Genomic DNA, 23,552 nt, shown 5'->3' on the forward strand with positions numbered 1-23,552 from the left:
TATCACTTTGTATGAAAACATATTTGTAGACGGGTTTCCCAAATTGATTTTAAGGGTTCAGCACTCCGAGGAGTAGGTGTACTGTGTGCGAGTTTTACGCTGCTGCGCTGAGCGAGTTGAGTTTCTCCACTTCAGTCGCCATTTCCCTGGAGGAACCTGACAATGGCTCAAGTATCTGTTCGTCTGGCTGCAGCCGCAGCTAGGAGTTTGTCTCGACAAACTCCTCAGGTAATTATTAATACTTTATAGATATGTATGCTATGAATGAAGCTGATTTGTGTCTGTCTGTGTGAGTGAGGCTGCCCTGAATTTGACACCGTCAGCGGTGTGATAATGATCAGTCAGTTAAATTTGCGTAGTAACAAACCAGGTATTTCGCTAAGAGTAAATCCGGTCATATTCTACGAGCTCTGAAACTTCAGATATTAGGTGTAGTTTCTGGAGAAGAGCTGATTTACCGGTTATGCAATTATAGGCAACATATGATGTCAAAGTTTGGTTTGTATTATGTGCAGTAGCTGGAGTGTTGGCCCAAAGGTGTAGACCCTGCTACTTCACTTGCAGTCTTGCAAGGGTTCCATACAAGGTAGTAGCTGTACTCAACCCCAAGCCCCCCCACCCCCCACCCGGGGCCCCGTGTCCCACCACCACTTGCCACATGCATGATGTGTGTGTAAGTGTGTGCATCCATCCATGCGTAGATAGGCTCATTCAATAGAAATCAAAAAATGTTCTAACGTTACGTTCTTCAAACTGACAGAAGAACTCTCATTGGACATTGCAAAGTAAAAAACCACGAATCGTACCTTGTCATTGTGCCTTGGAACTTCAAAAATATGATTTTAATCAGTACAAACTGACCCCGAAATTCGATTACAGTATGCAAGAAATTATGTGTTGATTTTTTGACAACAAACCACTGCCGATATCGCGCGATAGCTGTGATCGAACTAGTGGTGTAACCTCAAGCTATGATCGGATCGGAAAATCGTATCGGCAAATTTGCCGATAAATCGGTATCGGATCGGAAATCGGCAAAATGATCGGCAACGTATTTTCGCGTGTTTTGCGGCTTTTGTTTGTTTGCTTGCTTGTTTTTTACGACCCTACCCCCCCCCCCCCCCCCCCACGTTCCCGGGCGCGCTTCCGTGATAAGGTTTTTTTTTTTAGCTTTTTTTTTTTTTTTTTTTAGCTTTTTTTTTTAGCTTTTTTTTTTTAAAGCAAATTATTTATTTAAAAAAAAAAATATTCGTTTTGGTATTCCCTTTTTACCGTGCGTGAATCTTGCAAATACGAACATACTAGTGGATCGTACAGTTTTAACGTTACAACTTGCGTCGACGAAAAATGTTACTAAAAGTATACGAAATTATTTTATCCATTTGTGACAGAATTATTGTTAATACTAACTTACATAACTAATGTGTATGCTTGCATCGGATTTTATCTTTTCGGCGATTTTGTTTTTCAAGGACGTGCACGCGATTTATAAGAAAAAAAAAGAAAAAGAAAAGACAATATTGCCGCAACTAACGTAAATGCCTTCGCACTTTCAATGTTGGCTTTAGCTTAATGCACTTGTCAATGTAATGACTCACCCCACTACCCCCGGACATGGGTGCGTCATTTCCTCTTTTGGTCCGTCAAATTTGTGACCCAGGTGTTCGTCATTTTACCAGCTTTGTCCGTCAAATTTTTGACCGAGGGGTGCGTCAAAATCCCATCATTGTCGGTCAAAATTTTGACCGAGGGGTGCGTCATGGTACGTCACTTGGCTATGGAAAATAACACGTATTATTTTGAACCGAGGGGTGCGTCATGGTACGTTACTTGGCTATGGAAAACTGCACGCATTTTTGCACGCGGCTACCGGTCCCGGATACACGTACCGCGAGTGAAATTACAGTGAGCGCTTTCCCGCGGCAAGTGAAAATCAAAGTCGGGAAGCGTTTTGGAATAAGAGGAAAAAATGCTTGCCAGAATCTGGCAAGCAAAGAATTTAAAAGCCACCCTTTCTCCTTACATTTTCCCTCCAACAAACCCATGAAATCATGCATACTCAATCTCAAACCAGGGACTGTTCAGCGATGTAACAACTTAGTTCAATCTTTCCTGTCGAAACGGCAGCAGAAGAACTGCCTGCCGCATGCTACTAGTATTTTCTGCTCGCGGGGATAGCCCGACCAGCTGGCCAGACGCGCGCGCGACGCTGTTAGCTGTGCGAATCTCTACGTACCGCGACTAGGCTGTAGTTACGCAGTACTCGAGCGGGAAGATGAATGCCGTGGCGTGGTGTGTACCTACCTGCGCTGCAGCAGTATGCATCCACCGCACTAGCAATGGCCGCGCACACAAAGCGCATTCTGCACACATGTGATTGTCATGTATGGATTGCATGCACAGAATACATACTACTGTTCGGAATATCGTAGCAGCAGCGTGATGTACGGTGAATGACAATACGGTGCATACATGGTAAGGGAAACTTGCCGAAACTTTTACAAATTATGTGTACGAACCAAAAGAAAATGAAATTGCTTGAATAAAACGTATGCAAAAATCGTTTCAGTATTTACGGGGGTGCGTCAAATGTACCGAGGATGTCCGTCAAAAAAGTGACCGAGGTGTGCGTCACTTTCAACGTGTTGTCCGTCAAAAAAGTGACTGTGGTGTTCGTCACTTGCAGCGTTATGTCCGTCAAAAAAGTGACTGTGGTGTCCGTCAAAAACCCCGTGTGGTCAGTCAAAAAATGACCATGACGCACCCATGTCCGGGGGTAGTGGGGTGCGTCATTACATTGACAAGTGCATAACTTTGCGTGGCGATGATTTCCAATGTCAGAAATTATCTTTTCTTCTGTGACATATACTTATCACGTACTTACAATTGTAAAGGTATGCTTGCATCGCATTGTATCATTTCGTTTGCCTATTTCTTAACTTAATACACACGGATTAGAAGAAAAAGAACGGAAAGAAAAAAGGAAGATTGAGAATGTGTAACTAACGCAGCGGCATCGCACTATAAACGTCGCTGTGAAATAAGTTTTTTTATGCATGATCGTTGGTATTTATCACGTAACAAAAGTGCACAAAATGTGACGAGATTATCGGGAGAAAAAAATAATTCATAAGATTATCGCAGTCTCGTTGAAATTTGGAAACAATTGGCGCAAAAAGGATCTTGAATTCGGTCCTGCATGCCGTGTTGGTTATCAAAAACGCATGCACAAATGCGAAGAGATTATCGGGAAAAAACTAGGCCTAAAGAACGCATTTTCAATCCTTCTGGTGGGTGCATTACAACAGAATACAGCCGAAATAATTCACGAAATCGTCGCAATCCCGCTGATATTTGAGGTAGAAATAGGCGCAAAAAAGATCGTGATATTCGGCCGGGTCGTATACCTTTTTAAGAACACATTTACAAAATGCGAAGAGATTATTGGCAGAAAAATTAAGGACACATTTTCAGCCCCTTCTGGCGCGTGCATGATAAAGATTACAGCCGAATATCAAATCATCGCAATCCCGTTGAAATTTTGAGGAAACGGTAGGCGCAAGAAGGATCTCGAATTCGGCCCTGCATGCTGTGTATTTTTCAAAAAACGCATGAACAATTCCGATGAGATTTTCGGGAGAAAAAATAATGAAGAACGCATTTTCAACCCTTCTTGTGCGTGCATCACAAAAGATTAGAGCAGAAATAATTCATGAAATCAACGCAATCCCGCTGATTTTGAGGGAGAAAATAGACTAAAAAAGGATCATGAATTCGGCCGACCGTGTCGTATACATTTTAAGAACGCATGTACGAAATTCAAAGAGATTACCGGGAGAAAAATAAAAGGCAAATTTTTAATGCCTTTTGGCGCTTGCATCATAATTGTTACAGCCGATTAATAATTTGAAATCATCGCAATCCCGTTCAAGTTTGAGGAAACAATAGGCGCAAAAAGAATCATGAATTTGGTCGTGTTGTATATCTTTTAGAACGCATTTACGAAATTCGAAGAATCTTCATATCGGGAAAAAATGAAGGACACATTTTCAACCCCTCTTAGCGCGTGCATCATAAAGATTACAGCCGAATAATAATCAATGAAATCATCGCAATCCCGTTGAAATTTGAGGAAACGGTAGGCGCAAAAAGGATCTCTAATTCGGCCCTGCATGCTGTGTATCTTTCAAAAACGCATGCACAAATGCGAAGAGATATTCGGGAGAAAAATAACGCTTTTTCAACTCTTCTGCATGGTGCGTGCATTACAAAAGTTTAGAGCCGAAGTAATTCATGAAATCACCGCAATCCCGTTAAAGTTTGAGGAGACAATATAGGTACAAAAAGAATCATGAATTCGGCTGTGAATATATTCAGTTCTAATCCGAGAGGATGCATTTACGAAATTCGGAGAGATTATCGGGAAAAAGTATAAAGGACACATTTTCAACCCCTTTTTGGCACGTGCATCGTAAAAGATTACAGCCGTAGTAATTCATGAAATCGTCACAATTTGAGGTAAAAATAGGCACAAAAAGGATCGTGAATTCGGCCGTGTTGATTATCTTTTAAGAACGCATTTACGAAATTCGAAGATATTCGGGAGAAAAATAAAAGACACATTGTCAACCCCCTTTGGCGCGTGCATTATAAAAGATTACAGCCGAAATAATTTATGAAATCATCGCAATCCCGTTGAAGTTTGAGGAAATAAGAGGTGCAAAAAGAATCATGAATTCGGCCGTGTCAATCTTCTAATCCGAGAGGACGCATTTACGAAATGCGAAGAGATTATCGGGAGAAAAATAAAGGCGCATTTTCAACCATTCTGGTGTGTTCATCACAAAAGATTATCCATAATACATCCGAAGTTGTTCATGAAATCGTCACAATCCCGCTGATATTTGAGGTAGAAATATAGGCGCAAAAAGGATCGTGAATTCGACCCTGTCGTACATATACCTCTCAAGAGCGCATGCACAAATGCGAAGAGAATATCGGGAGAAAAATAAAGAACCCCTTCTGGCACGTGCATCAGATAATAGTAATACTACAGCTAAAATAATTCATGAAATCATCCCAGTCCAGCTGAGCACCAAGAGTGTGAAATGCGCAGCAAGTTCAATGATAAACGCGTCTTACTCCACGTGCGCTGATGTTTACAAAAAATCACAAACGCATTTGATACAATCTGATTTTATTCATAATCATTTTACACTTTAATTCACAAGCAAACATTCAATTCTTTTAAAATGGGTCTATGCACGAAGAAGAGATAGGAGTACAAATCATCACAAATTCGACCCTGCAGTGTACTTTCAAGAACGCATACAAGATACGCGAAGAAATTTTCGGAGAAAAGTTAAAAACTGCATTTCAATCCCTTCTTTATTTTTTCTTCCTTTTTGTATCAACAAATCAATTCGCAAATGATCCTTTTCGTTCCTTCTCAATGTAATGATCCATAAACAATGCAAGTTTTCAAAATATAAATCTGTAAAATGTACTTTTTTTGGGGGGGGGTACTATAGTGTCGACAAAAAACATGAAAATAAATTTGCAAGTCATTTAATACTTTTTTAGGTTGTTGTTGACCAGTAAATTTTCTGTTCGGACCAATAAAGAATTGGTAAAACGGGGTATTTACTGGTCCGACAGAGACAGATTGGACCGGCAGAAAATATGGGTTAGTGTGCAGCCCTGATTATGATTATCATCAATACACGTACTCAATAATCATGTCAAAGAAGTACTGCATTTAGGAAAATTTCGGACATAAGACGTCATTTCAGCGCCGCAAAATTAAGCAAAACGCAGCGTTGACAGCGCGATGCCGCTCCGTTAGTTGCACCAATATTTTCTTCTCCTTCCTACGATTTTTCGTTGTTTTTTTCCCTTCAAAATTGCGTGCATGCTCCTTGAAAAACAAAATCCCCCAAATGATAAAAGCCGATGCAAGTATAAACATCGGTTACGTGAAAAGTATCAATAGTTATGTCATAAACGGAAGGATAATATTGTAATTACACCTTATAATATAATTTTGTAGGGCCTACTATTAAAAAGTAAAAATTTTCATCGTAAGTTGTAATTTAGTGGTATGTTCGTATTTGTGAGAGTCACGTTCATGAGCGGATGCATTGTGACATGCGGTCTGGTTTTGTTTTGTTTTTTTTTTTGCGCTTGATGGGTCACCGATCCACCGTTTTTTTTCGAAGATCGGCGATCGGTAAAAAATTGCCGATCATGCTTGATCGGCATCGGATCGGCATCGGATCGGATGATACGTTACACCACTAGATCAAACCTTGTGCGTGTCCATATTTTTAAATGTGCGCTCTGAAGTCTACGTCGTTTGCTACGTCACCGCTCAGCGCCTGCTAGTGACGGGTGCGCGTCCACTAGTGGTGTAACCTCAAGCTATGATCGGATCGGCAAATCGGATCGGCAAATTTGCCGATCGGTATTGGATCGGAAATCGGCAAAATGATCGGCAATGTAATTTCGCGTGTTTTGTGGCTTTTGTTTGTTTGTTTGCTTGTTTTCTACGAGCCTACCCCTCCCCCACCCCCACGTTCCCGGGCGCGCTTCCGTGATATGTTTTGGGTTTTTTTTAGCATTTTTTTGGTTTTAGCATTTATTAAAAAGAAAAAACGTTCGTTTTGGTACTCCCTTTTTACTGTGCATGACTCTCGCAAATGCGAACATACCAGCTAGTGGATCGTACAGTTTTTATGTTACAACTTGCGTTGACGAAAACTGTTACTAAAAGTATACGAAATTATTTTATCCATTTGTGACAGAATTATTGTTAATACTAACTTACGTAACTAATGTGTATGCTTGCATCGAATTTTACCTTTTCAGCGATTTTGTTTTTCAAGGATGTGCACGCGATTTATAAGAAAAAAATGAAAACTCGGAGGAAGAAGACAATATTGCCGCAACTAACGTAAATGCCTTCGCACTTTCAATGTTGGCTTTAGCTTAACTTTGCATGGCGATGATTTCCAATGTCAGAAATTATCTTTTCTTCTGTGACATATAGTTATCACGTACTTACAATTGTAAAGGTATGTTTGCATCGCATTGTATCATTTCGTTTGCCTATTTCTTAACTTCAAAGATCACACGGATTAGAAGAAAAAGAACGGAAAGAAAAAAGGAAGATGAGAATGTGTAACTAATGCAGCGGCATTGCACTATCAACGTTGCTGTGAAATAGTTTTTTTATGCATGATTGTTGGTATTTATCACTTGACAAAAGAGCACAAAATGTACGAGATTATGGGGAGAAAAAATAATTCATAAGATTATCGCTGTCTCGTTGAAATTTGGAAACAATTGGCGCAAAAAGGATCTTGAATTCGGTCCTGCATGCCGTGTTGGTTATCAAAAACGCATGCACAAATGCGAAGAGATTATCGGGAAGAAAACTAGGCCTAAAGAACGCATTTTCAACCCTTCTGGTGGGTGCATCATAACAGAATACCTGTAGCCAAAATAATTCACGAAATCATCGCAATCCCGCTGATATTTGAGGTAGAAATAGGCGCAAAAAAGATCATGATATTCGGCCGAGTCGTATAATCCACCTTTTAAGAACGCATTTACAAAATGCGAAGAGATTATTGGCAGAAAAATTAAGGACACATTTTCAGCCCCTTCTGGGGCGTGCATGATAAAGATTACAGCCGAATATCAAATCATCGCAACCCCGTTGAAATTGGAGGAAACGATAGTCGCAAGAAGGATCTCGAATTCGGCCCTGCATGCTGTGTATTTTTCAAAAAACGCATGAACAATTCCGAAGAGAAATTCCGAAGAGAGAGAGAAATGCATGCACTGTGTGTGCATCTGTACATTCATTCCCATGCCACTGCATGTGATGCAGCATGCATGGTATGCTGTGCTAGCAATGTAGCATGTGCTTCAGTGCAGTGCAGTGCAGTGCAGTGGCTAGCGTGCGCTAGCTCCAGCACCAAAATAATTTCCCACTTTTTGGCACCCAGGGTACAACCTTTAAAAAAAAAAATAATTCAACAAAATGGCTGATTTTTATTTGGTACCCCGGGATACCATTTATGTCATATCGAAATTTCATTATAACCGAACAAATAAACCATAAAAATAACGTTGCCACCCAAATTTATACTTCGTTGCAACTGGAATTATGTTATAACCATGTTTGTTATAACGGGAGTGCACTGTACAAGGTAATTCTCACATTACTCGTGTAGTAGAAGCTAATATTGTGTGTCTGATAGTTTCCCCTTGAAGTATTTCGTAAACAGAGCTTCTAGATTTACAATGTATATATTTTGATCACTGTACACTTACCGCCATGTTTTTCTGTTACAGGTTGCCAAGAGATGTCTAGGTGCTACATTTGTGTCACACAGAAATTTATCTACAACATCCCCCAGATCAAGTAAGTAGTCTGACTGTCTGATTCTGCATCTCTCGTCACTCTCTCCCTCATTCCCTCTTACATCATTATAAAGATTTTTTATATGTTGCAACCTATTGATATTACTACATGGACCCTTTGATCAACAAGTGAATATTTGTAGTATTGGGATTGCAGACAAGCATTTGCTTTTGTGGTTGAGAACGGAATAATTTCCCTTCTTGAAATTGAATAGCAATTTGAGTCTCTAGACATATTTTGAACAAAAATGGAATACAAATTTATGTTATGATGTTGCCACACAAGTGACATTTTGTACAGCAGTCATGTCCAAAACACACAGCAAATTGCTATGCAAAACTAGGAAAATTGTTCCCTGAGAAATACACAGCTTCATAATCAGGAGTATTTTATCAAAAATTTCCAGTGATTCAATCTTTGCTATTTTTGCACTTTTTGAATTCTGTGCATGTACATACATGTAATTCTTCATCAGGCAGTGTGGATGAGAGACACAGAATTGAGAGATTTGTAAACAAGTTCAAATCAGATAACCACACTCTGTTATTGATAAGCTTGGCCTTATAAATGAACTTGTAATTGTAAAATGTCGCATTGTCCCCTAACAGTTACATTGTCATAGTCACAAATGTAGACAACAATATGATGGGGCTCGACATAAGTGGTAGCGCAATGGCCCAAAACACTAAAAATTGATGTCGAACCACTTAACTTCCAAAAAGGTTATCTTTGGGTGGCCAAATTGGGCAACTAAGATTAAACCAGATTGCTGTTTTTATGCCTCCGCCACGTAGTGGTGCCGGAGGCATTATGTTTTCGGGTTGTCCGTCCGTCCGTCCGTACGTACGTCCGTCCGCTTTCGTTTACGCGATAACTTGAGTAATATATACTGGAATTTTACCAAACTTGGTCCAAGTATGAAGTATGATGGGGCAATGATTTGATTAGATTTGAGGTGATATCGGCTGAAGGTCAAAGGTCAAAGGTCAACAAATCATGAAATTTATCCGTTTACGCATTAACTCAAGACTGTATGGAGCAAATTTCACCAAACTTTGTTGGAGGATGATGTATGATGGGACAATTACTTGATTAGTTTTTCAGTGAAATTGGACAGAGGTCAAAGGTCAAAGATCAAGGTCAAATCCTAAAATTTATCTGTTTACGTGATAACTCAAAACTGGATGAAGCAGCTTTCACCAAACTTGGTCCAAGGATGATGTATGATGGGACAATTAGTTGAGTAGATTTAGTGACATTGACAAGAGGTCAAAGGTCAAAAGGTCAAGGTCAAATGCTAAAAATGTTGCTATTTCCCCCATATCTATGCAATGCCCGCAGTTATTTTCTTGAAACTTAGTGTAGACATGTACTACTGCATAAAGATTCTCCAGAGAGAGTTTCATGTCATAAGGTCAAAGGTCAAAAGGTCAAAGGTTAGGTGAAAATGTTGCAATATCACTTTTCTCACAAATGGTTCAATGTATCTTCATGGAACTTGGTACATATGCATGTACTGACTGGCAGGGATTATCTAGGGAATTTAGGGGCCATGGGTCAATAGTCAGGGGGTCAAAGGTCAAGGTCAACTCCTCAAAATGTTACAATTTCCCTCATATAAGCCTGTACTAGTATATGCAATGATTGCATTATTAGTTTTAAAATTTAATGTACGTACATGTATTACTTAATGGAGATTCTCTTGGAAATTTCCAGCCAGAAGGTCAAAGGTCAAAGGTTAGGTTTAAATGAAAAAAAAAGATATATTTTGTACTGTTTTTTTTTTTAGTGTAATTACACTCTTTCTTCATACCTTGAAAATTATACTCCATGCATAAACTTATGACAAGGTCGGTCAGAAGTCAAGTAAAAATTTTCAATTCCCCAAATATGTGTACCTGCACTCTTTAATAGACAATTATAGCAAACCCAGTTTGTGGAAAGTGAACATTCAAGATATTTCTGATAATCCTGTTATTTCGATATTTTACCAGTTATGTGAAACTGTCATCACACATTGTGAAGACATTGTATTATACACCTATTGGGAGAATCATGCATTATGGCGGAGGCATCAGTTGCCGTAGCGACATTTCTAGTTTGCCTCTGCCACAAAGTGTTGGCAGGATGCATTATGTTTTTTGGTTGTCTGTCAGTCCGTAATCAATTTTATGATCAGCATAACTTAAAAAACATTTGAGATATCCAAATGAAACTAGGCATATGCATGAGTGGATGAAGCTTGCCTGTCAACTTTTTGGTGCACACGCTTAAGGTCAGAAGTCAAGGTCAAATTCTTATAATTCAAGTACCCCCCCCCCCCCCCCCCCCCCCACATCTGTGCAATGCCCAAAATTATTTTCATGAAACTTAATGTATGCATATGTTACTCAGTAGATATTCTCTCGGGAAAGTTTTGGGCTATACATGTTTGTGCTCCTATATTTGCAGGTACAGCAGAAGTTTCCAGCATCCTGGAAGAAAGAATTTTAGGACACACACCAAAGGAAAACCTTGAGGAGACGGGTCGTGTTCTGTCAATCGGTGATGGTATTGCCCGTGTGTACGGCCTGAAGAACATTCAGGCAGATGAAATGGTAGAATTCTCCAGCGGCCTGAAGGTTTGTTTTCTGGAGCCCATAAAAGGTTTTAAGGTTTTCTCACATGCCTGTGAAGCAAACTTTGAGCATAGGTGTTATGCTCATACTTAAGTTTGCAACAACTAAAGAGAAACAAAGTCATGCTTTTGCTGCAGATATTGAGGAGAAGGATAATAAAAGTGAATTGATATTACATTCGATAGTTATCCACTGTATAGACCGATTACTAATATATTTTTGTAATGAGGGTGGGGTTGGCAATATCCATTCTCGTAGTTTCTGACAACATGCAACAACTTTGCGCAAGTTGATCATGGTGAGACTAAGAAAGATGCATGAACCTCGGCGATATTCGACTTCTGCTTGCACAGAAGAATAAGAACAAGCTGAGCTGTGAATGTACATTGAAACATTTTATTCAAAATTATCAACTTAGCCAATTATTTGACATATGTGCCATTGACTTCTGAGGAGTTGACTGCACATTGCAAAACTGAGCTTTTACTCTTTCAATTGTGTTTGCTTATTTCAGGGTATGGCCTTGAACTTGGAACCTGACAATGTTGGTGTTGTGGTGTTTGGTAATGACAAGCTCATCAAGGAAGGCGATGTTGTCAAGAGGACAGGAGCCATTGTTGATGTCCCAGTAGGAGAATCGCTTCTTGGAAGAGTAGTGGATGCCCTGGGAACACCCATTGATGGCAAGGTAAGATATTGTACAAAGAAACTTGCCACTTTAGAAGGATTTAGGTCAATAGCACAATCAGGGTATGCAATTGTATAATAGGGTAAAAATGAAAAAAAAACTTCGTGAAAATGCATTTTTGTTGTTTGTTGTAGCTGAGTGTTCAAATTTTCATTTCATGTAAAGAAAGAGTCAAAATTTTGTATTAAGCTGCGCATAAATTAGCATTTTGATTAGGGGTGTCGAATTACATTGAAATGACTAATATATTGGAAAAATTCATTAAAAAAAAGAGAATGTTTTTTTCATCTGATATTGCTATTAGATATTCCTGATAAATATCCCTTTCATTCACCACCAGCACATAGCCATGACATATCACAAAATATGAATAAATTTCATATTTTCACTTCTCGAAATGGATGATCAATTTTGTAGGCATTATTTTGAATTCAAATAAAACCACTTTTACATATTTTATCATATTTCACTTTTGCCAAAGAGTGAAGAGGCGAAACTTTCAGGAATAGGTAACAGACATATAGTGGCCATTATTACAAATTTTTATGAAATTAGGGCTGGTACTTTGGAAGATATGATATTTTTCATCAAAAATTATCTGTACAGTTTGATCTTGAATGTGCGCACAGTGTTTGGATCAATTCTCATATTTGTAAACACAGATAGAAGAATGAATGTGAGATTTATGATGACTTGAGTTGATATCCAAGCTGTGACACTCAAACAATGACATATTAAGCCAAAATACTGTGTTTTTGCTTATGATATCTTTAGAAATTGAACAAGCATTGAAATATGAACACTTAACACTTATCATATGACCTTCATGCAGTATAACATGAGTGTGTATCAGTCTTTTTTATCCTCAGCAATTTGTAGAAATATAAAAAAATAAGTTCCTATTGCTCAAATTTGCTAAAATTTTCACACAATAGATTTCAACATATGTACAATTCATGGTTAAAAAAAACAAGGATATTCAATAAGGGGAAAAGATTCTTTTAAAGGGACTGTACAGTACTGGTTGAGGTAGGGTTTCATGTTTTGAACATTCCTAAGTGAGATAGTGAAAAGCCTCTTATGAAATATGAGAGAGCATGTAATTTTAAGAAGGTTTCAACGTTTATTTGATGAAAATTGGTTTTCAAATGGCTGAGATATCCAAGAAAGTGCTAATAATAAAAGGCGACATGCCCCAACTTTATTAGTATCTCTTTGTTTCACTTTGTTTTTGGATATCTCAGCCATTTCAAAACCGATTTTCACCGAATAAACTTTTGATACCCTTTAGAACTGCATGCTCCTTGACATCTCATAGAGTGGTTTCTGAATATCTCACAAAGTGTTAAACGCTAAATCTTCACCTCGACCAGAACTGTACACACCCTTTAAGTAGTCAAATTAGGATATACCTCACTGAAAATACTGAAAAACGGCTGCACTTATTTTCCTCAGCATTTGAAAATGGCTCAAAACTCAAAACTGGCTGAACATTTATTGGCAAACAGCGTACCATATTGTAGTGTGTCTTCAGTACTTTCAGGAAAAGCAGAAAAATAAGCTGTTTCTCCATATATAGCTGTACAGCATGGGTTAATAGGTCACAATGTCACAAAAATAAGCCAGCATTACACTCCTACCAGGACGGGACTTCAGACCTCATAACTTTCTCCAGCTGAAAGAACCACTGTTTTTTATTGCGTGCTAGTAATGCCAGGAAAAAATCCATTAATTTGATACCAAACACATAGGGGTAGACTTAAAATATGGACCTCAAATCTTGATTTTACGTAAGTTGTAAAACGCTTTTTTTGACGCATTACGTGGGTTTTGGGGGACTTTTTGGTAATTAGTCTTTAAAAATTAACAGTAAATCAGAAGAAATTAGCTATTGTCTTACCACATTTGATTACTGATGTCTTAGCATGCTGCATGTGAATTTTTAAGTCAGTTGGTGCATTCTTTTAGAAGTTACAATTTTTTAAAGTGAGAAAGCCATGATTGCATACCCTGATTGTGCTTATCACCATTAATGTTTTCAAGGATAACTTTCATTATTCCTCTCAGGGTGGATTTTGTCGGGATACAATCAGCATAAACCTATCTCTTATTCCTTTGTTACCTTTGATTAGAATCTTCGTGCGGCTGATGCTTCGTATACAAAAGGGAAGCCCGAAATTGCCCAAATAGATACACTTTTGCATGTCTCAATAAATGTGTTGATATGCTTGTATTGTAGTATGCAAGTAATGCAAGATATTTTGTCATACCAACTTAGCCTTCTTTGCAGGTCGTCTCTGGGCTTTGGCCTAAAGCGCGAATAACTTCTGCAAATCACCTTGTTAGTATTATGCCAACCACTTTTGCAGGGACCAATTGAGACAACACGTGCCCGTGTTGGTGTCAAAGCCCCAGGCATTATTCCCCGAATCTCTGTGAGAGAGCCCATGCAAACTGGAATCAAGGCTGTGGACAGTCTGGTGCCCATTGGCAGAGGACAGCGTGAACTCATCATTGGTGACAGACAAACTGGGTGAGCTGTCCATTGCCTGATACCGTTGAAATGATATCTGTTCTGTCTTGGCATATTCTTGAAACACATTATCCTTTGTTGAATTCAAGTGCTGTATCAGAAATGATCATTCTGTGTAAGAATACACACTGTTTGGACAAAAGTTAATTATTCCTTGTGTGTATGAAATACCACTACTGATTACAGTGCTCAGTTGTTTCACTTTGTTTGTGTGGCAAGGTAAATTTTTGGTTTTTTTTTTTTTTTCACTTTCATTTTTTCATCTGTGGTTCTCTATTCTGAGATGCAATCATACACACAACAAATTTTTACAGTTAGTGGCTGTTACAATTTTATACATAGTTTGTCATTTTTTAGTATGTGATATGTTTTATTTGTCTTACTATCAGGAAAACTGCTGTGGCTATTGACACCATCATCAACCAGAAGAGGTTCAATGATGCTGCAGATGAGAAGGCCAAGCTGTATTGCATCTACGTTGCCATTGGACAGAAGAGATCCACTGTGGCACAGATTGTCAAGAGATTGCAGGATTCTGGTAGGGAGGCTTGGCTTTTCTCAGAACAAAGCAACAAGTTTTTGATTGTATCTCCTGGTACGTGTGTACAGGAGGATGCTTCGGATTCAGCAGTGTTGCGCCACCACTGTATTATATTTGTGCTAGCCACATTTCATGATGGATGTTATTCAAAATTTGGTATGGAGGTGTATCATTAAAAATCTAGCTGTCTATGACTTTGTGAAAGCACGCCCTAGCTTGTTCTGTCTGTATGCATGGACGTCATTAAATTTTGAGGGTCTGCTTGTGTGTGCTCTGCTGGACCTATTTATCAAAGACTTTGTTTCAAGCTCTGTACATAAGTCTATTATAGTTGAATCTGAATCCTCTTAATTATTGGTGCTGCTGCCCCTAATGCATGCCCTCACAGGTTCAAAGGCCACCACCATGCTATTGTGCTCTACCATCCACATTTCTTACTAGATTTTTAGCTTTTTATTTAAGTGAGCTATTGCGATCATTGTCCATCGTCTGTTGTGCGTAAACTTTTTACATTTTCATCTTCTTGAAAACCACATGATGGATTTTTACCAAACTTGGCAGGTAGCATCCCTAGGGGGATAGGATCTCAATTTGTTTAAATGGCACCATGCCCCACCTGGGGGGCCCCCAGGGGAGCCCCAACCCCCACAGTTAAGGAATCTTTAAAAATCATCTTCTCTAGAACCAGAAGTGACAGAGCTAAGTTAAAGGGGAAGGCTAGTAACTGATCAGTGGGAATCAGTGTGAATGCTGGGGGATTATTGTTCCAATTCTTGTGGGATTCATTTAAGAGTACATTATATATCTATTGTGTGAAAATTATTTGCTTCAAAACAGTCTCATATTCAAGTAATGTGCAGCTTAATGCCCCGTCACTGACCAGGCATGCTAACCTGGAAACATTAAACTGCACATTACTTGAGACCATTCTGAAGCAAATAATTTTCACACAACAATAGATATATAATGTACTCTTGAATGAATCCCATAAGGATTGAAACAATCATCTCCCAGCATTTCCACTGATTCCCACTGATCAGTTACTAGCCTTCCCCTATAAAACTATGAGTAAGTACATTGATGACTGTAGTGTCAAGTTTGTTCATGGAAGATCCAGGGGGGCCCCTCTGTATTCTTGAGAATGCATGGTCAAATTTTCACCAAACTTGGCAGGTATTATCGCCTGGGTAGTAGAATATATACTTGTACAAATGGGCAGGATTGGGGGGGGGGGGGGGGGGGAGTACTGGAGCACAATGCCTGAAGTGGGGAGGGGAGACGAACAAAACCCCCAAACTAAGGAATCTTTTAAAAATCTTCTTTTCTCAAATTTTAAGTGATAAGCTTCGGTCGTGCTATATGTGATTAAGATTAGTGATTGCGGTGAGCGCGAGACCTCGGGTCTCTTGTTAATCAAAACTTGTATGAATCTGCACCTTTGTGAAGTGTAGACCCCTACTATTTCTGGCAATGGTGCTTCCTGTATTCCACCTTTAGGGTTTGAGGACATGGTTATCCATTGTCATACTTTCTCATCCTTTTTGCTGCCTTGATAGCTCCAAAATATCTTGTTCACCAGTGTATTGCATATCTTAACATATTTTGACATTAAAAGTCAGTCATGCCCTCCTTCATGAAAAATTAGCATTTTCAAAAAGAAAAATGACAGACAAAATTCATGCAACTGGTTTTGCCCCCATCTGCTAAGGAAGGTGTAACTTAAATTAGACTTCACGGATGTACAGTATTTCTGTGAGTGATAGCTAAGTGGCAATACTGTATGCTTTTTTCCTTGACAGATGCACTGAGGTACTCCATCATTGTCTCTGCTACTGCTTCTGATGCTGCCCCTCTGCAATTCTTGGCCCCCTACTCTGGATGTGCCATGGGCGAGTACTTCAGAGACAATGGCAAGCATGCACTCATCATCTATGATGATCTTTCCAAGCAGGTTAGTTGTGGCTCAACATAAATACACAAACAATCAGAACAGAAATTAGATGTTGTATGGATTATAAATGTGTAGTCATTGCCTACAGTGGTATAATTTTTTTTAGAGCAAATGTTGAGAATGTGTTCCAGTAATATTGCTGTCCAGGAAGAGGGATATTTGTGTGGCCCGTGATGCAGACAAAGCGAAGCTGTCATTGATAGAGGAGGGGAAGGTTTACTCCAAGGACTGTAGGTTTGACATATACAGTGGAAACTCTATATAACGAGATGGTCGGGACCGAGTCATTTTCCTCGTTATAGCCGATATCTCGTTATATCAGTAGGCATAAAAGAAGGCATAACATAAAGACATTAATTTGCACATGTGGGACTACCCATCATATTTCAATCAATACTGATAACTTGATATTGTGTGTGAGGGAATTACCCACCTTTATGGGTAAAAAGATGTTTTTCGCCAAGGAAATCCAATATCAAGAATGTGTTTCTTATTAATTGTAGATGTTTGAATTTGTAAATTTATATAACTTGCGATTGTATCAAGATCGTCTGTGTGGATTGGTATGTGGTTATCGTATGGGTGTGTGTTGTGTGGAAAGCTTGAATATGGTCTGCACAATGCTGTGTGTGTATGTAACACATTCTGTATGTACATTATGACTGCGTGTGTGTGAAGATGGGGAATTCCCAATGTAGAAGGCCAATCACAGCATCAGATTGCCTCACACCTGCTAAACTTCATGATGTCATGTATACATCATATTATGGCCGTCCCACCACATTTTCTGCTTGTATCAGTGTGCGTGCACACACACACTATACGTACAACACGCAGTGCTAGCTGGAGTGCACTGAAGAAAACGTTTGTATGTACAAGACAGTTTTTTGCGCATCAAGCTTTACAATCTCGGAAGATGATGGCACAGGCGAAGTAAAGCTTTACCGAAGGCATTTTCCTTTACCTCGCTATAGCAGGTTTGATTGACTATGTTTTTCTTTGTTTGGAAGTCACAAAATTTATCTCGTTATAGCAGTTATTTCATTATAACCGATCTCGCTATAAGAGTAGCATTTTACATAGACTTGTGTGGAAGGAAATTTGGGACCGGGAAAATTTCCTCGTTATAACCGATATCTCGTTATAGCAGTGTTCGTTATACCGAGTTTCCCCTGTATTCAGCTGTCTCACATCACATACTGAGATCATTTCTCTCTTTACTGTTTCTCCTGATAAGGCTGTTGCATATCGTCAGATGTCACTGCTGCTACGTCGTCCTCCCGGTCGTGAGGCCTACCCTGGAGATGTCTTCTACCTCCACTCCCGTCTGCTGGAGAGAGCTGCCAAGATGAACCCTGACTTTGGCGGAGGTTCCCTCACTGCTCTGCCAGTCATTGAGACCCAGGCTGGTGATGTGTCTGCCTACATCCCCACCAATGTGATCTCCATCACTGATGGACAGGTAACTCATTCATGTCCTTTGTAGGGCAGGGAATAATTTTCCAACTCAAATTTGATTAGCAATGTCAGCCGATGAACAATATTTCACATGGTATCCTTTACATTTCTATGGAAGAAAACTGCTACACAAAAGATAGTTTGTGTAGCAGTGGTGTAAAAGTGCATAGCAAATTGCGATGCGATACCAGGAAAATTATTCCCTGTAGGGACACTTTTGTCACATTCTGTTATGAATTCATCCTATTCAGCATGACACATGAAAATTGGGAAAGCTATTGCAATTTCATTTATGTATAGTTCAGCCATATCGTGGTTGTCTTCTTAAAGACGCATTGTCCAAGTTTTTTTGAGGAGTCAAGGAGTAAATTGGGGGGGGGGGGGGATGGATTCCGCCCCCCGAGATCTCGGCCATCGGTGGTGTGATCGCAATGAAATTTTGCACGCGTGAGACCCACGTCATCATCTACAAGATTGTGTCATAAGATTTTTTTGAAACAATCAATTTCTAATTTTAATTAATTAATTATGCAAATTAAGCTCAAGATGATTTTTAGCCTAATTAAAAGCATTGAGAGTCTAATTTTTGATCTGTAAATCTGTTTTAGCATATTCAACAATTGTACATCACAAAAACTTCCAAAACTCATTTCAATTCTTATGGTATTTTATTGTTTTCAGAATTTCTTATGTATTTCCTTTTTCAACTTTTGTTTTTTCTTTGTTTTTTCATTGGAAATTGTCACTGACCACTTTTCTACCATAATTAGCACAAAATCAATCAATGGAAGTGATTAATTGTAAAAATAATCAGGTTTTTATGAATTTTTATGACAGAACCTGTTTTCCATAGGAAATGTACACAAAATCACAAAATTGTGCCCGTTTTGGGTCGACATTCCGTTACAAAAATGGGCGTGGCTTCGCAAAAGTAGGCGCGGACATTGCAAATTTGGTCTCAAAAGTTGCGCGAGACTTGAACGAAGAAAGTCAAGAGGCCTTCTCGCATTACAGATTTATAGCGCGAAACGTCGAGGGAGGGGGCGGAATCCCCCCCCCCCCCAGCCCTTTTAGGGTTAACTCTTGTTGCCAAGTACATTAAAGACTTAGTCAGTATAAGATACAGTTGAGATTATGTGGTTCTTATATCACTTTTGATTGGTGTTCTACTGCTGGTCTCTATGTATTGTATTGTAACTTTTCATGCAGATCTTCTTGGAGACTGAGTTGTTCTACAAGGGAATCCGCCCTGCCATCAACGTCGGTCTGTCTGTCAGCCGTGTAGGGTCAGCTGCTCAAGTCAAGGCCATGAAGCAGGTAAGTGTTCTAGATATTTTGGCTCCCAGTTTTATCTGGGGAAAATCCTCGTGAAAATACTCTTCACTCATTCAAGCATCACATAGGAGGGTGTGGAGGGTAATTGTTTATTTGTTTGGGTTTTTTTTGGGTCAAATGTGATGTGTCGTCATGACAGCTATGTTATGTCAGAAAAATAATTTTCTGGTTTTTGGCAGATATGAATTTGCCGGATCCGAAGCTGTAATTTTATATATAATTTGCCTACTTCATTGCAAGGGAAAAAAAATAAAAGTGAGAAACTGTAAAGGTTGTAGTGCCAAAGTCTATACAGTGTTTACGCATTTGTTTTTTTCTTCCTTATGATCTCTGACTGTATATGGGTAACATGATGATGCACCACATATTTAGTTGTTGCTCTGCCCCAGTTTTGAAATGAAGGCAGAAGTGTTCACATGTTACTGAAATGAACCTCTTTTCTGGGCAGATTCACAGTTCCATACTGCCCTGCCTAGGAAATTATCTCCTGGACCTTAGCTAATGCTGGTTTCAAAGCTGGAATATCAATAACAAACCTTGGGTAACAAACCTTGGGTAACGTGGCTTGCCAACTTTTACTTGAGTGTATGATTATCAAATTTAGACTGCTGTTTTTGTTGATACTGACCTGAGTGTTTTGTCTTAAAAGTGTTATGTGTTTTGGTAAGATCAAAGTGATATTTAGGTTGCAATCTTGTATACACTCTGCTGACCACACCTTTTGACCGTTCCCCCCCCCCCCCTTCTTTGGTATGCAGGTCCATCATGGTATACTCCTACCCCTTATAGTTTAATGACCTTAGGAATATACTTCTATTGTGTGACAACAGACATTTCTAGTTTGTAAGTGGGTATTTATATCAGTCTTTGCCTTTCATTGTAGGTTGCTGGCTCCATGAAGCTGGACTTGGCTCAGTATCGTGAGGTCGCTGCCTTTGCCCAGTTTGGCTCTGACTTGGATGCTGCCACACAGAACCTGCTTAACAGAGGTGTCCGCCTCACCGAGCTGCTCAAGCAAGGACAGTATAGTAAGAAGATGCTTTCCAACATAATACTGGGAAACCTCATGTTAACAAGGTCACTGGGACCAGCTGAATAAAGATTGATGGCCGAGATCTGGAGCCCCCCAAACTCCTATCAGCTACCTAAATAGCCTGGCCTGGTTAGGGTAAAAACACCATTGAATTGGGATTCATGGAGTGGGGAGGTTAGCCCAGTTTGAGTGTATTTGAGAATTGTGTACAGATGTATCACATATCTCTGTGTTTGTAAGCACACAACTGTAGAATCTTGACTTGAGTCAATCATTGTGGATAAGCATGCACTTGGAAGCATTTGTGCTTATTAACAACATAGGGTGACTCAAGATAACAAAAACTTAGTCTTAATGCCAAAGTTGACATTAAAGGACAAGTTCACCTTCATAAACATAAGGATTGAGAGAATGTAGCAATATTAGTAGAACACATCATTGAAAGTTTGAGGAAAATCAGACAATCCGTTCAAAAGTTATGAATTTTTGAAGTTTTTTTGCAGTACCCGCTGGATGAGAAGACTACTGCAGTGTATGAATAACTTAGATGTCACATGCGTACCACAATATAAGGAGAATATAAAGAGAATTTCACAGAATTCCATCTTTTGAAAAAAGTACACATTCCCCTGACTCGTTACCGATAAATGCTATGGGTAATATTATTCCCCCTGCCTTTAGAAAGAGGCAAGTCAATTGCTCTTTTATTATGCGAAAAAAGTGAAAATATGTTGAATTTTCTTTTGTATTTTCTTTATACTGTTGTACGCATATGACTCACAAACTGTAGTAGTCTCCTCATCCAGCGGTTCCAACACAAAAATTTAAAAAATTCATAACTTTTGCATCGATTGTCCAATTTTCCTCAAACTTTCACTGATGTGTTCTACTAATATTGTTGTATTTTCTAAATCCTTATGTTTATGAAGGTGAACTTGTCCTTTAAAACAGAATGAGATGCAAGACAATGCATTTTCCCACCCCCATATATGTATGTGAACTCATATACAAGATTTGAGTTATATGTTTGTGATGATAATGCATACTGTCTTACCTTCCGACATCAACTATCAATTCATTAGTTGTTTCACAAGCAAATGTGCCCATTTGATTGTCCCATAGTGGGGAAGACATATCTGGCATTTGACTTGTTCAAAGAATTCATGTGGTCCTAGTAGAGCCTTGGAGGAAAAAGAGGAAAGTGGATTCTAATTTTCCTGCCTCATGAATATAGATGTAGATACTGATCAGAGGCAACCATTAAGTAATTTTGTGATGGTTGTTTACAAGTATTTCTTTACACTTCACATGAACTGAGTTAACTTTTTTTTTTTCTTAAAGAACTGGGGTGGGGGGGGGGGGGGGGCAGGGGAGCAAGAGTAGAGGACCTTGACAGTATTGTAAAATGTAAGATCAGTATTGATATCATTTGTTTTACCTTCATACTGCATGTCACTGGAGCAGCAGAAGTTCTAAGACTGCTTGCACTTTTTTCATTGTAGCTCCCATGGCTGTCGAGGACCAGGTTGCTGTCATCTTCGCGGGTGTCCGTGGGCACCTTGACAAGATTGACCCATCGAAGGTCACTGCCTTTGAGGAGAAATTCCTTGCTCACATCCGCTCCAGCCACCAGGGCCTGCTGGACACCATCCGCAATGAGGGCCAACTCAGCCCACAGACAGAGGAGAAGCTCAAGGAGATCGTGACCAAATTCCTGGACACATTTGAGGCATAATGCTCCTTCCTGTAGCAAAATCCAAATTACATGCATCCCCCTGTCAGGTGGTAAGCTAGTTACTTCCTCAGGGGGATATTCCTGTTCATGCTTCATAGCTTGTGATGTATTGATGAGAAGAAAGGGTATTTATGACATGGACAAAAAAAAAAAAATGATTCCAGGAGAAACGTTTCATTGAAAACCACGAACACACGATCTATTAACTGTACAGTGTCTCCTCTGGTTTTCACTGAATAAGTGACTGGAAATGGTAAGGAATCATAGGCTTGTGTTTCTTGAGAATCCCTTGTGATATGTGATATCCCTTTTTTTTTCGCACAGAAACCAAGTCAACTGAAGTGAAAGTGACAACATTAAAAACTCAAATACTCTCTGTGTTTTCTTTGTCCCAACATTTTCCATGAGTTGGCATAATCTATTTACCAGACACAATCTATTTACCGGGCATATTTGTGTATTCCCAACTTCCCATACCTACAAAGAAACAAAAGCAAAACAAGAAACACATGATCTCAAGTAGTACATGTTTGTTTTGTCTAGCAATTGAAATGCCAGTCACTTTGTTTGAAATCCTAGATTGAAGAATATTTGAACCTTGAGATGTGCTTGGTTCAAACCTAATAAAGAGCTTTATGACTAAGATGAAGATGTGTCATTTGTTTCTTTATGTCGTGAATGACTTGAAGGAGTATGAAAAACATAACTTGAAAAGTGTGATAAGTGGATGTAATCAGCCATCAGAAGGTTCAAGCAGATATATTCAGCCTCATTTTGATTAGTTGACATTGCAGAGACACCAAGTGACAAAGAAATTTAAAAAAAGTTCTCCCTTTCAACTGATCAGAATCGTCTTTTCAAAGAGAAGTGTGTGTCGCCATGATGGTGTGTTGAGTGTCTGCATGTCTTGACTACAGTGTAACATTTACAGTCTGTTGATGGATGCTTGTGTGGAGGACCTGCTCTGAATGTACAGCTGAACCCCCTTACAGGGGAAACTCGATATAAGGAGTTCCGGACCAGTCTTCCTCATGATAGCCGATATCTTGTAATGCCAGTTGGCAAAAAAAAAAAAAAAACAAGACAAAGAACATAAAAAAAATGCATACCATAAAAACACTAATTTGTATTTGTGGGGCTACAGATTATGTTTCAATCAACACTGAGAACATTGCAATGTGTCTGTGAGAATTACTTTTATGTGTAAAAAGATGTTTTGGTTTTTTTTG

General features: G+C 39.1%; 1 protein-coding gene across 1 annotated transcript; it reads left to right on the forward strand.

Moving 5' to 3' along the window:
- The first annotated feature begins 79 nt into the window (after positions 1-79).
- LOC139738177 (ATP synthase subunit alpha, mitochondrial-like) lies at positions 80-22,956 on the forward strand. The gene is made up of 11 exons (XM_071648836.1): positions 80-228; positions 8,362-8,431; positions 10,883-11,052; positions 11,564-11,737; positions 14,107-14,270; positions 14,660-14,808; positions 16,611-16,762; positions 18,000-18,224; positions 19,430-19,537; positions 20,439-20,583; positions 22,091-22,956. Exons 1-11 carry the CDS (start codon positions 163-165, stop codon positions 22,321-22,323), a joined length of 1,656 nt encoding a protein of 551 aa, XP_071504937.1. The 5' UTR covers positions 80-162; the 3' UTR covers positions 22,324-22,956.
- Positions 22,957-23,552: the final 596 nt, after the last annotated feature.

Source organism: Diadema antillarum, unplaced genomic scaffold (assembly GCF_040938485.1).
Source record: "Diadema antillarum isolate AM-2024a unplaced genomic scaffold, OU_Dant_1.0 seq00000728_RagTag, whole genome shotgun sequence".
NCBI lineage: Eukaryota > Metazoa > Echinodermata > Echinoidea > Diadematoida > Diadematidae > Diadema > Diadema antillarum.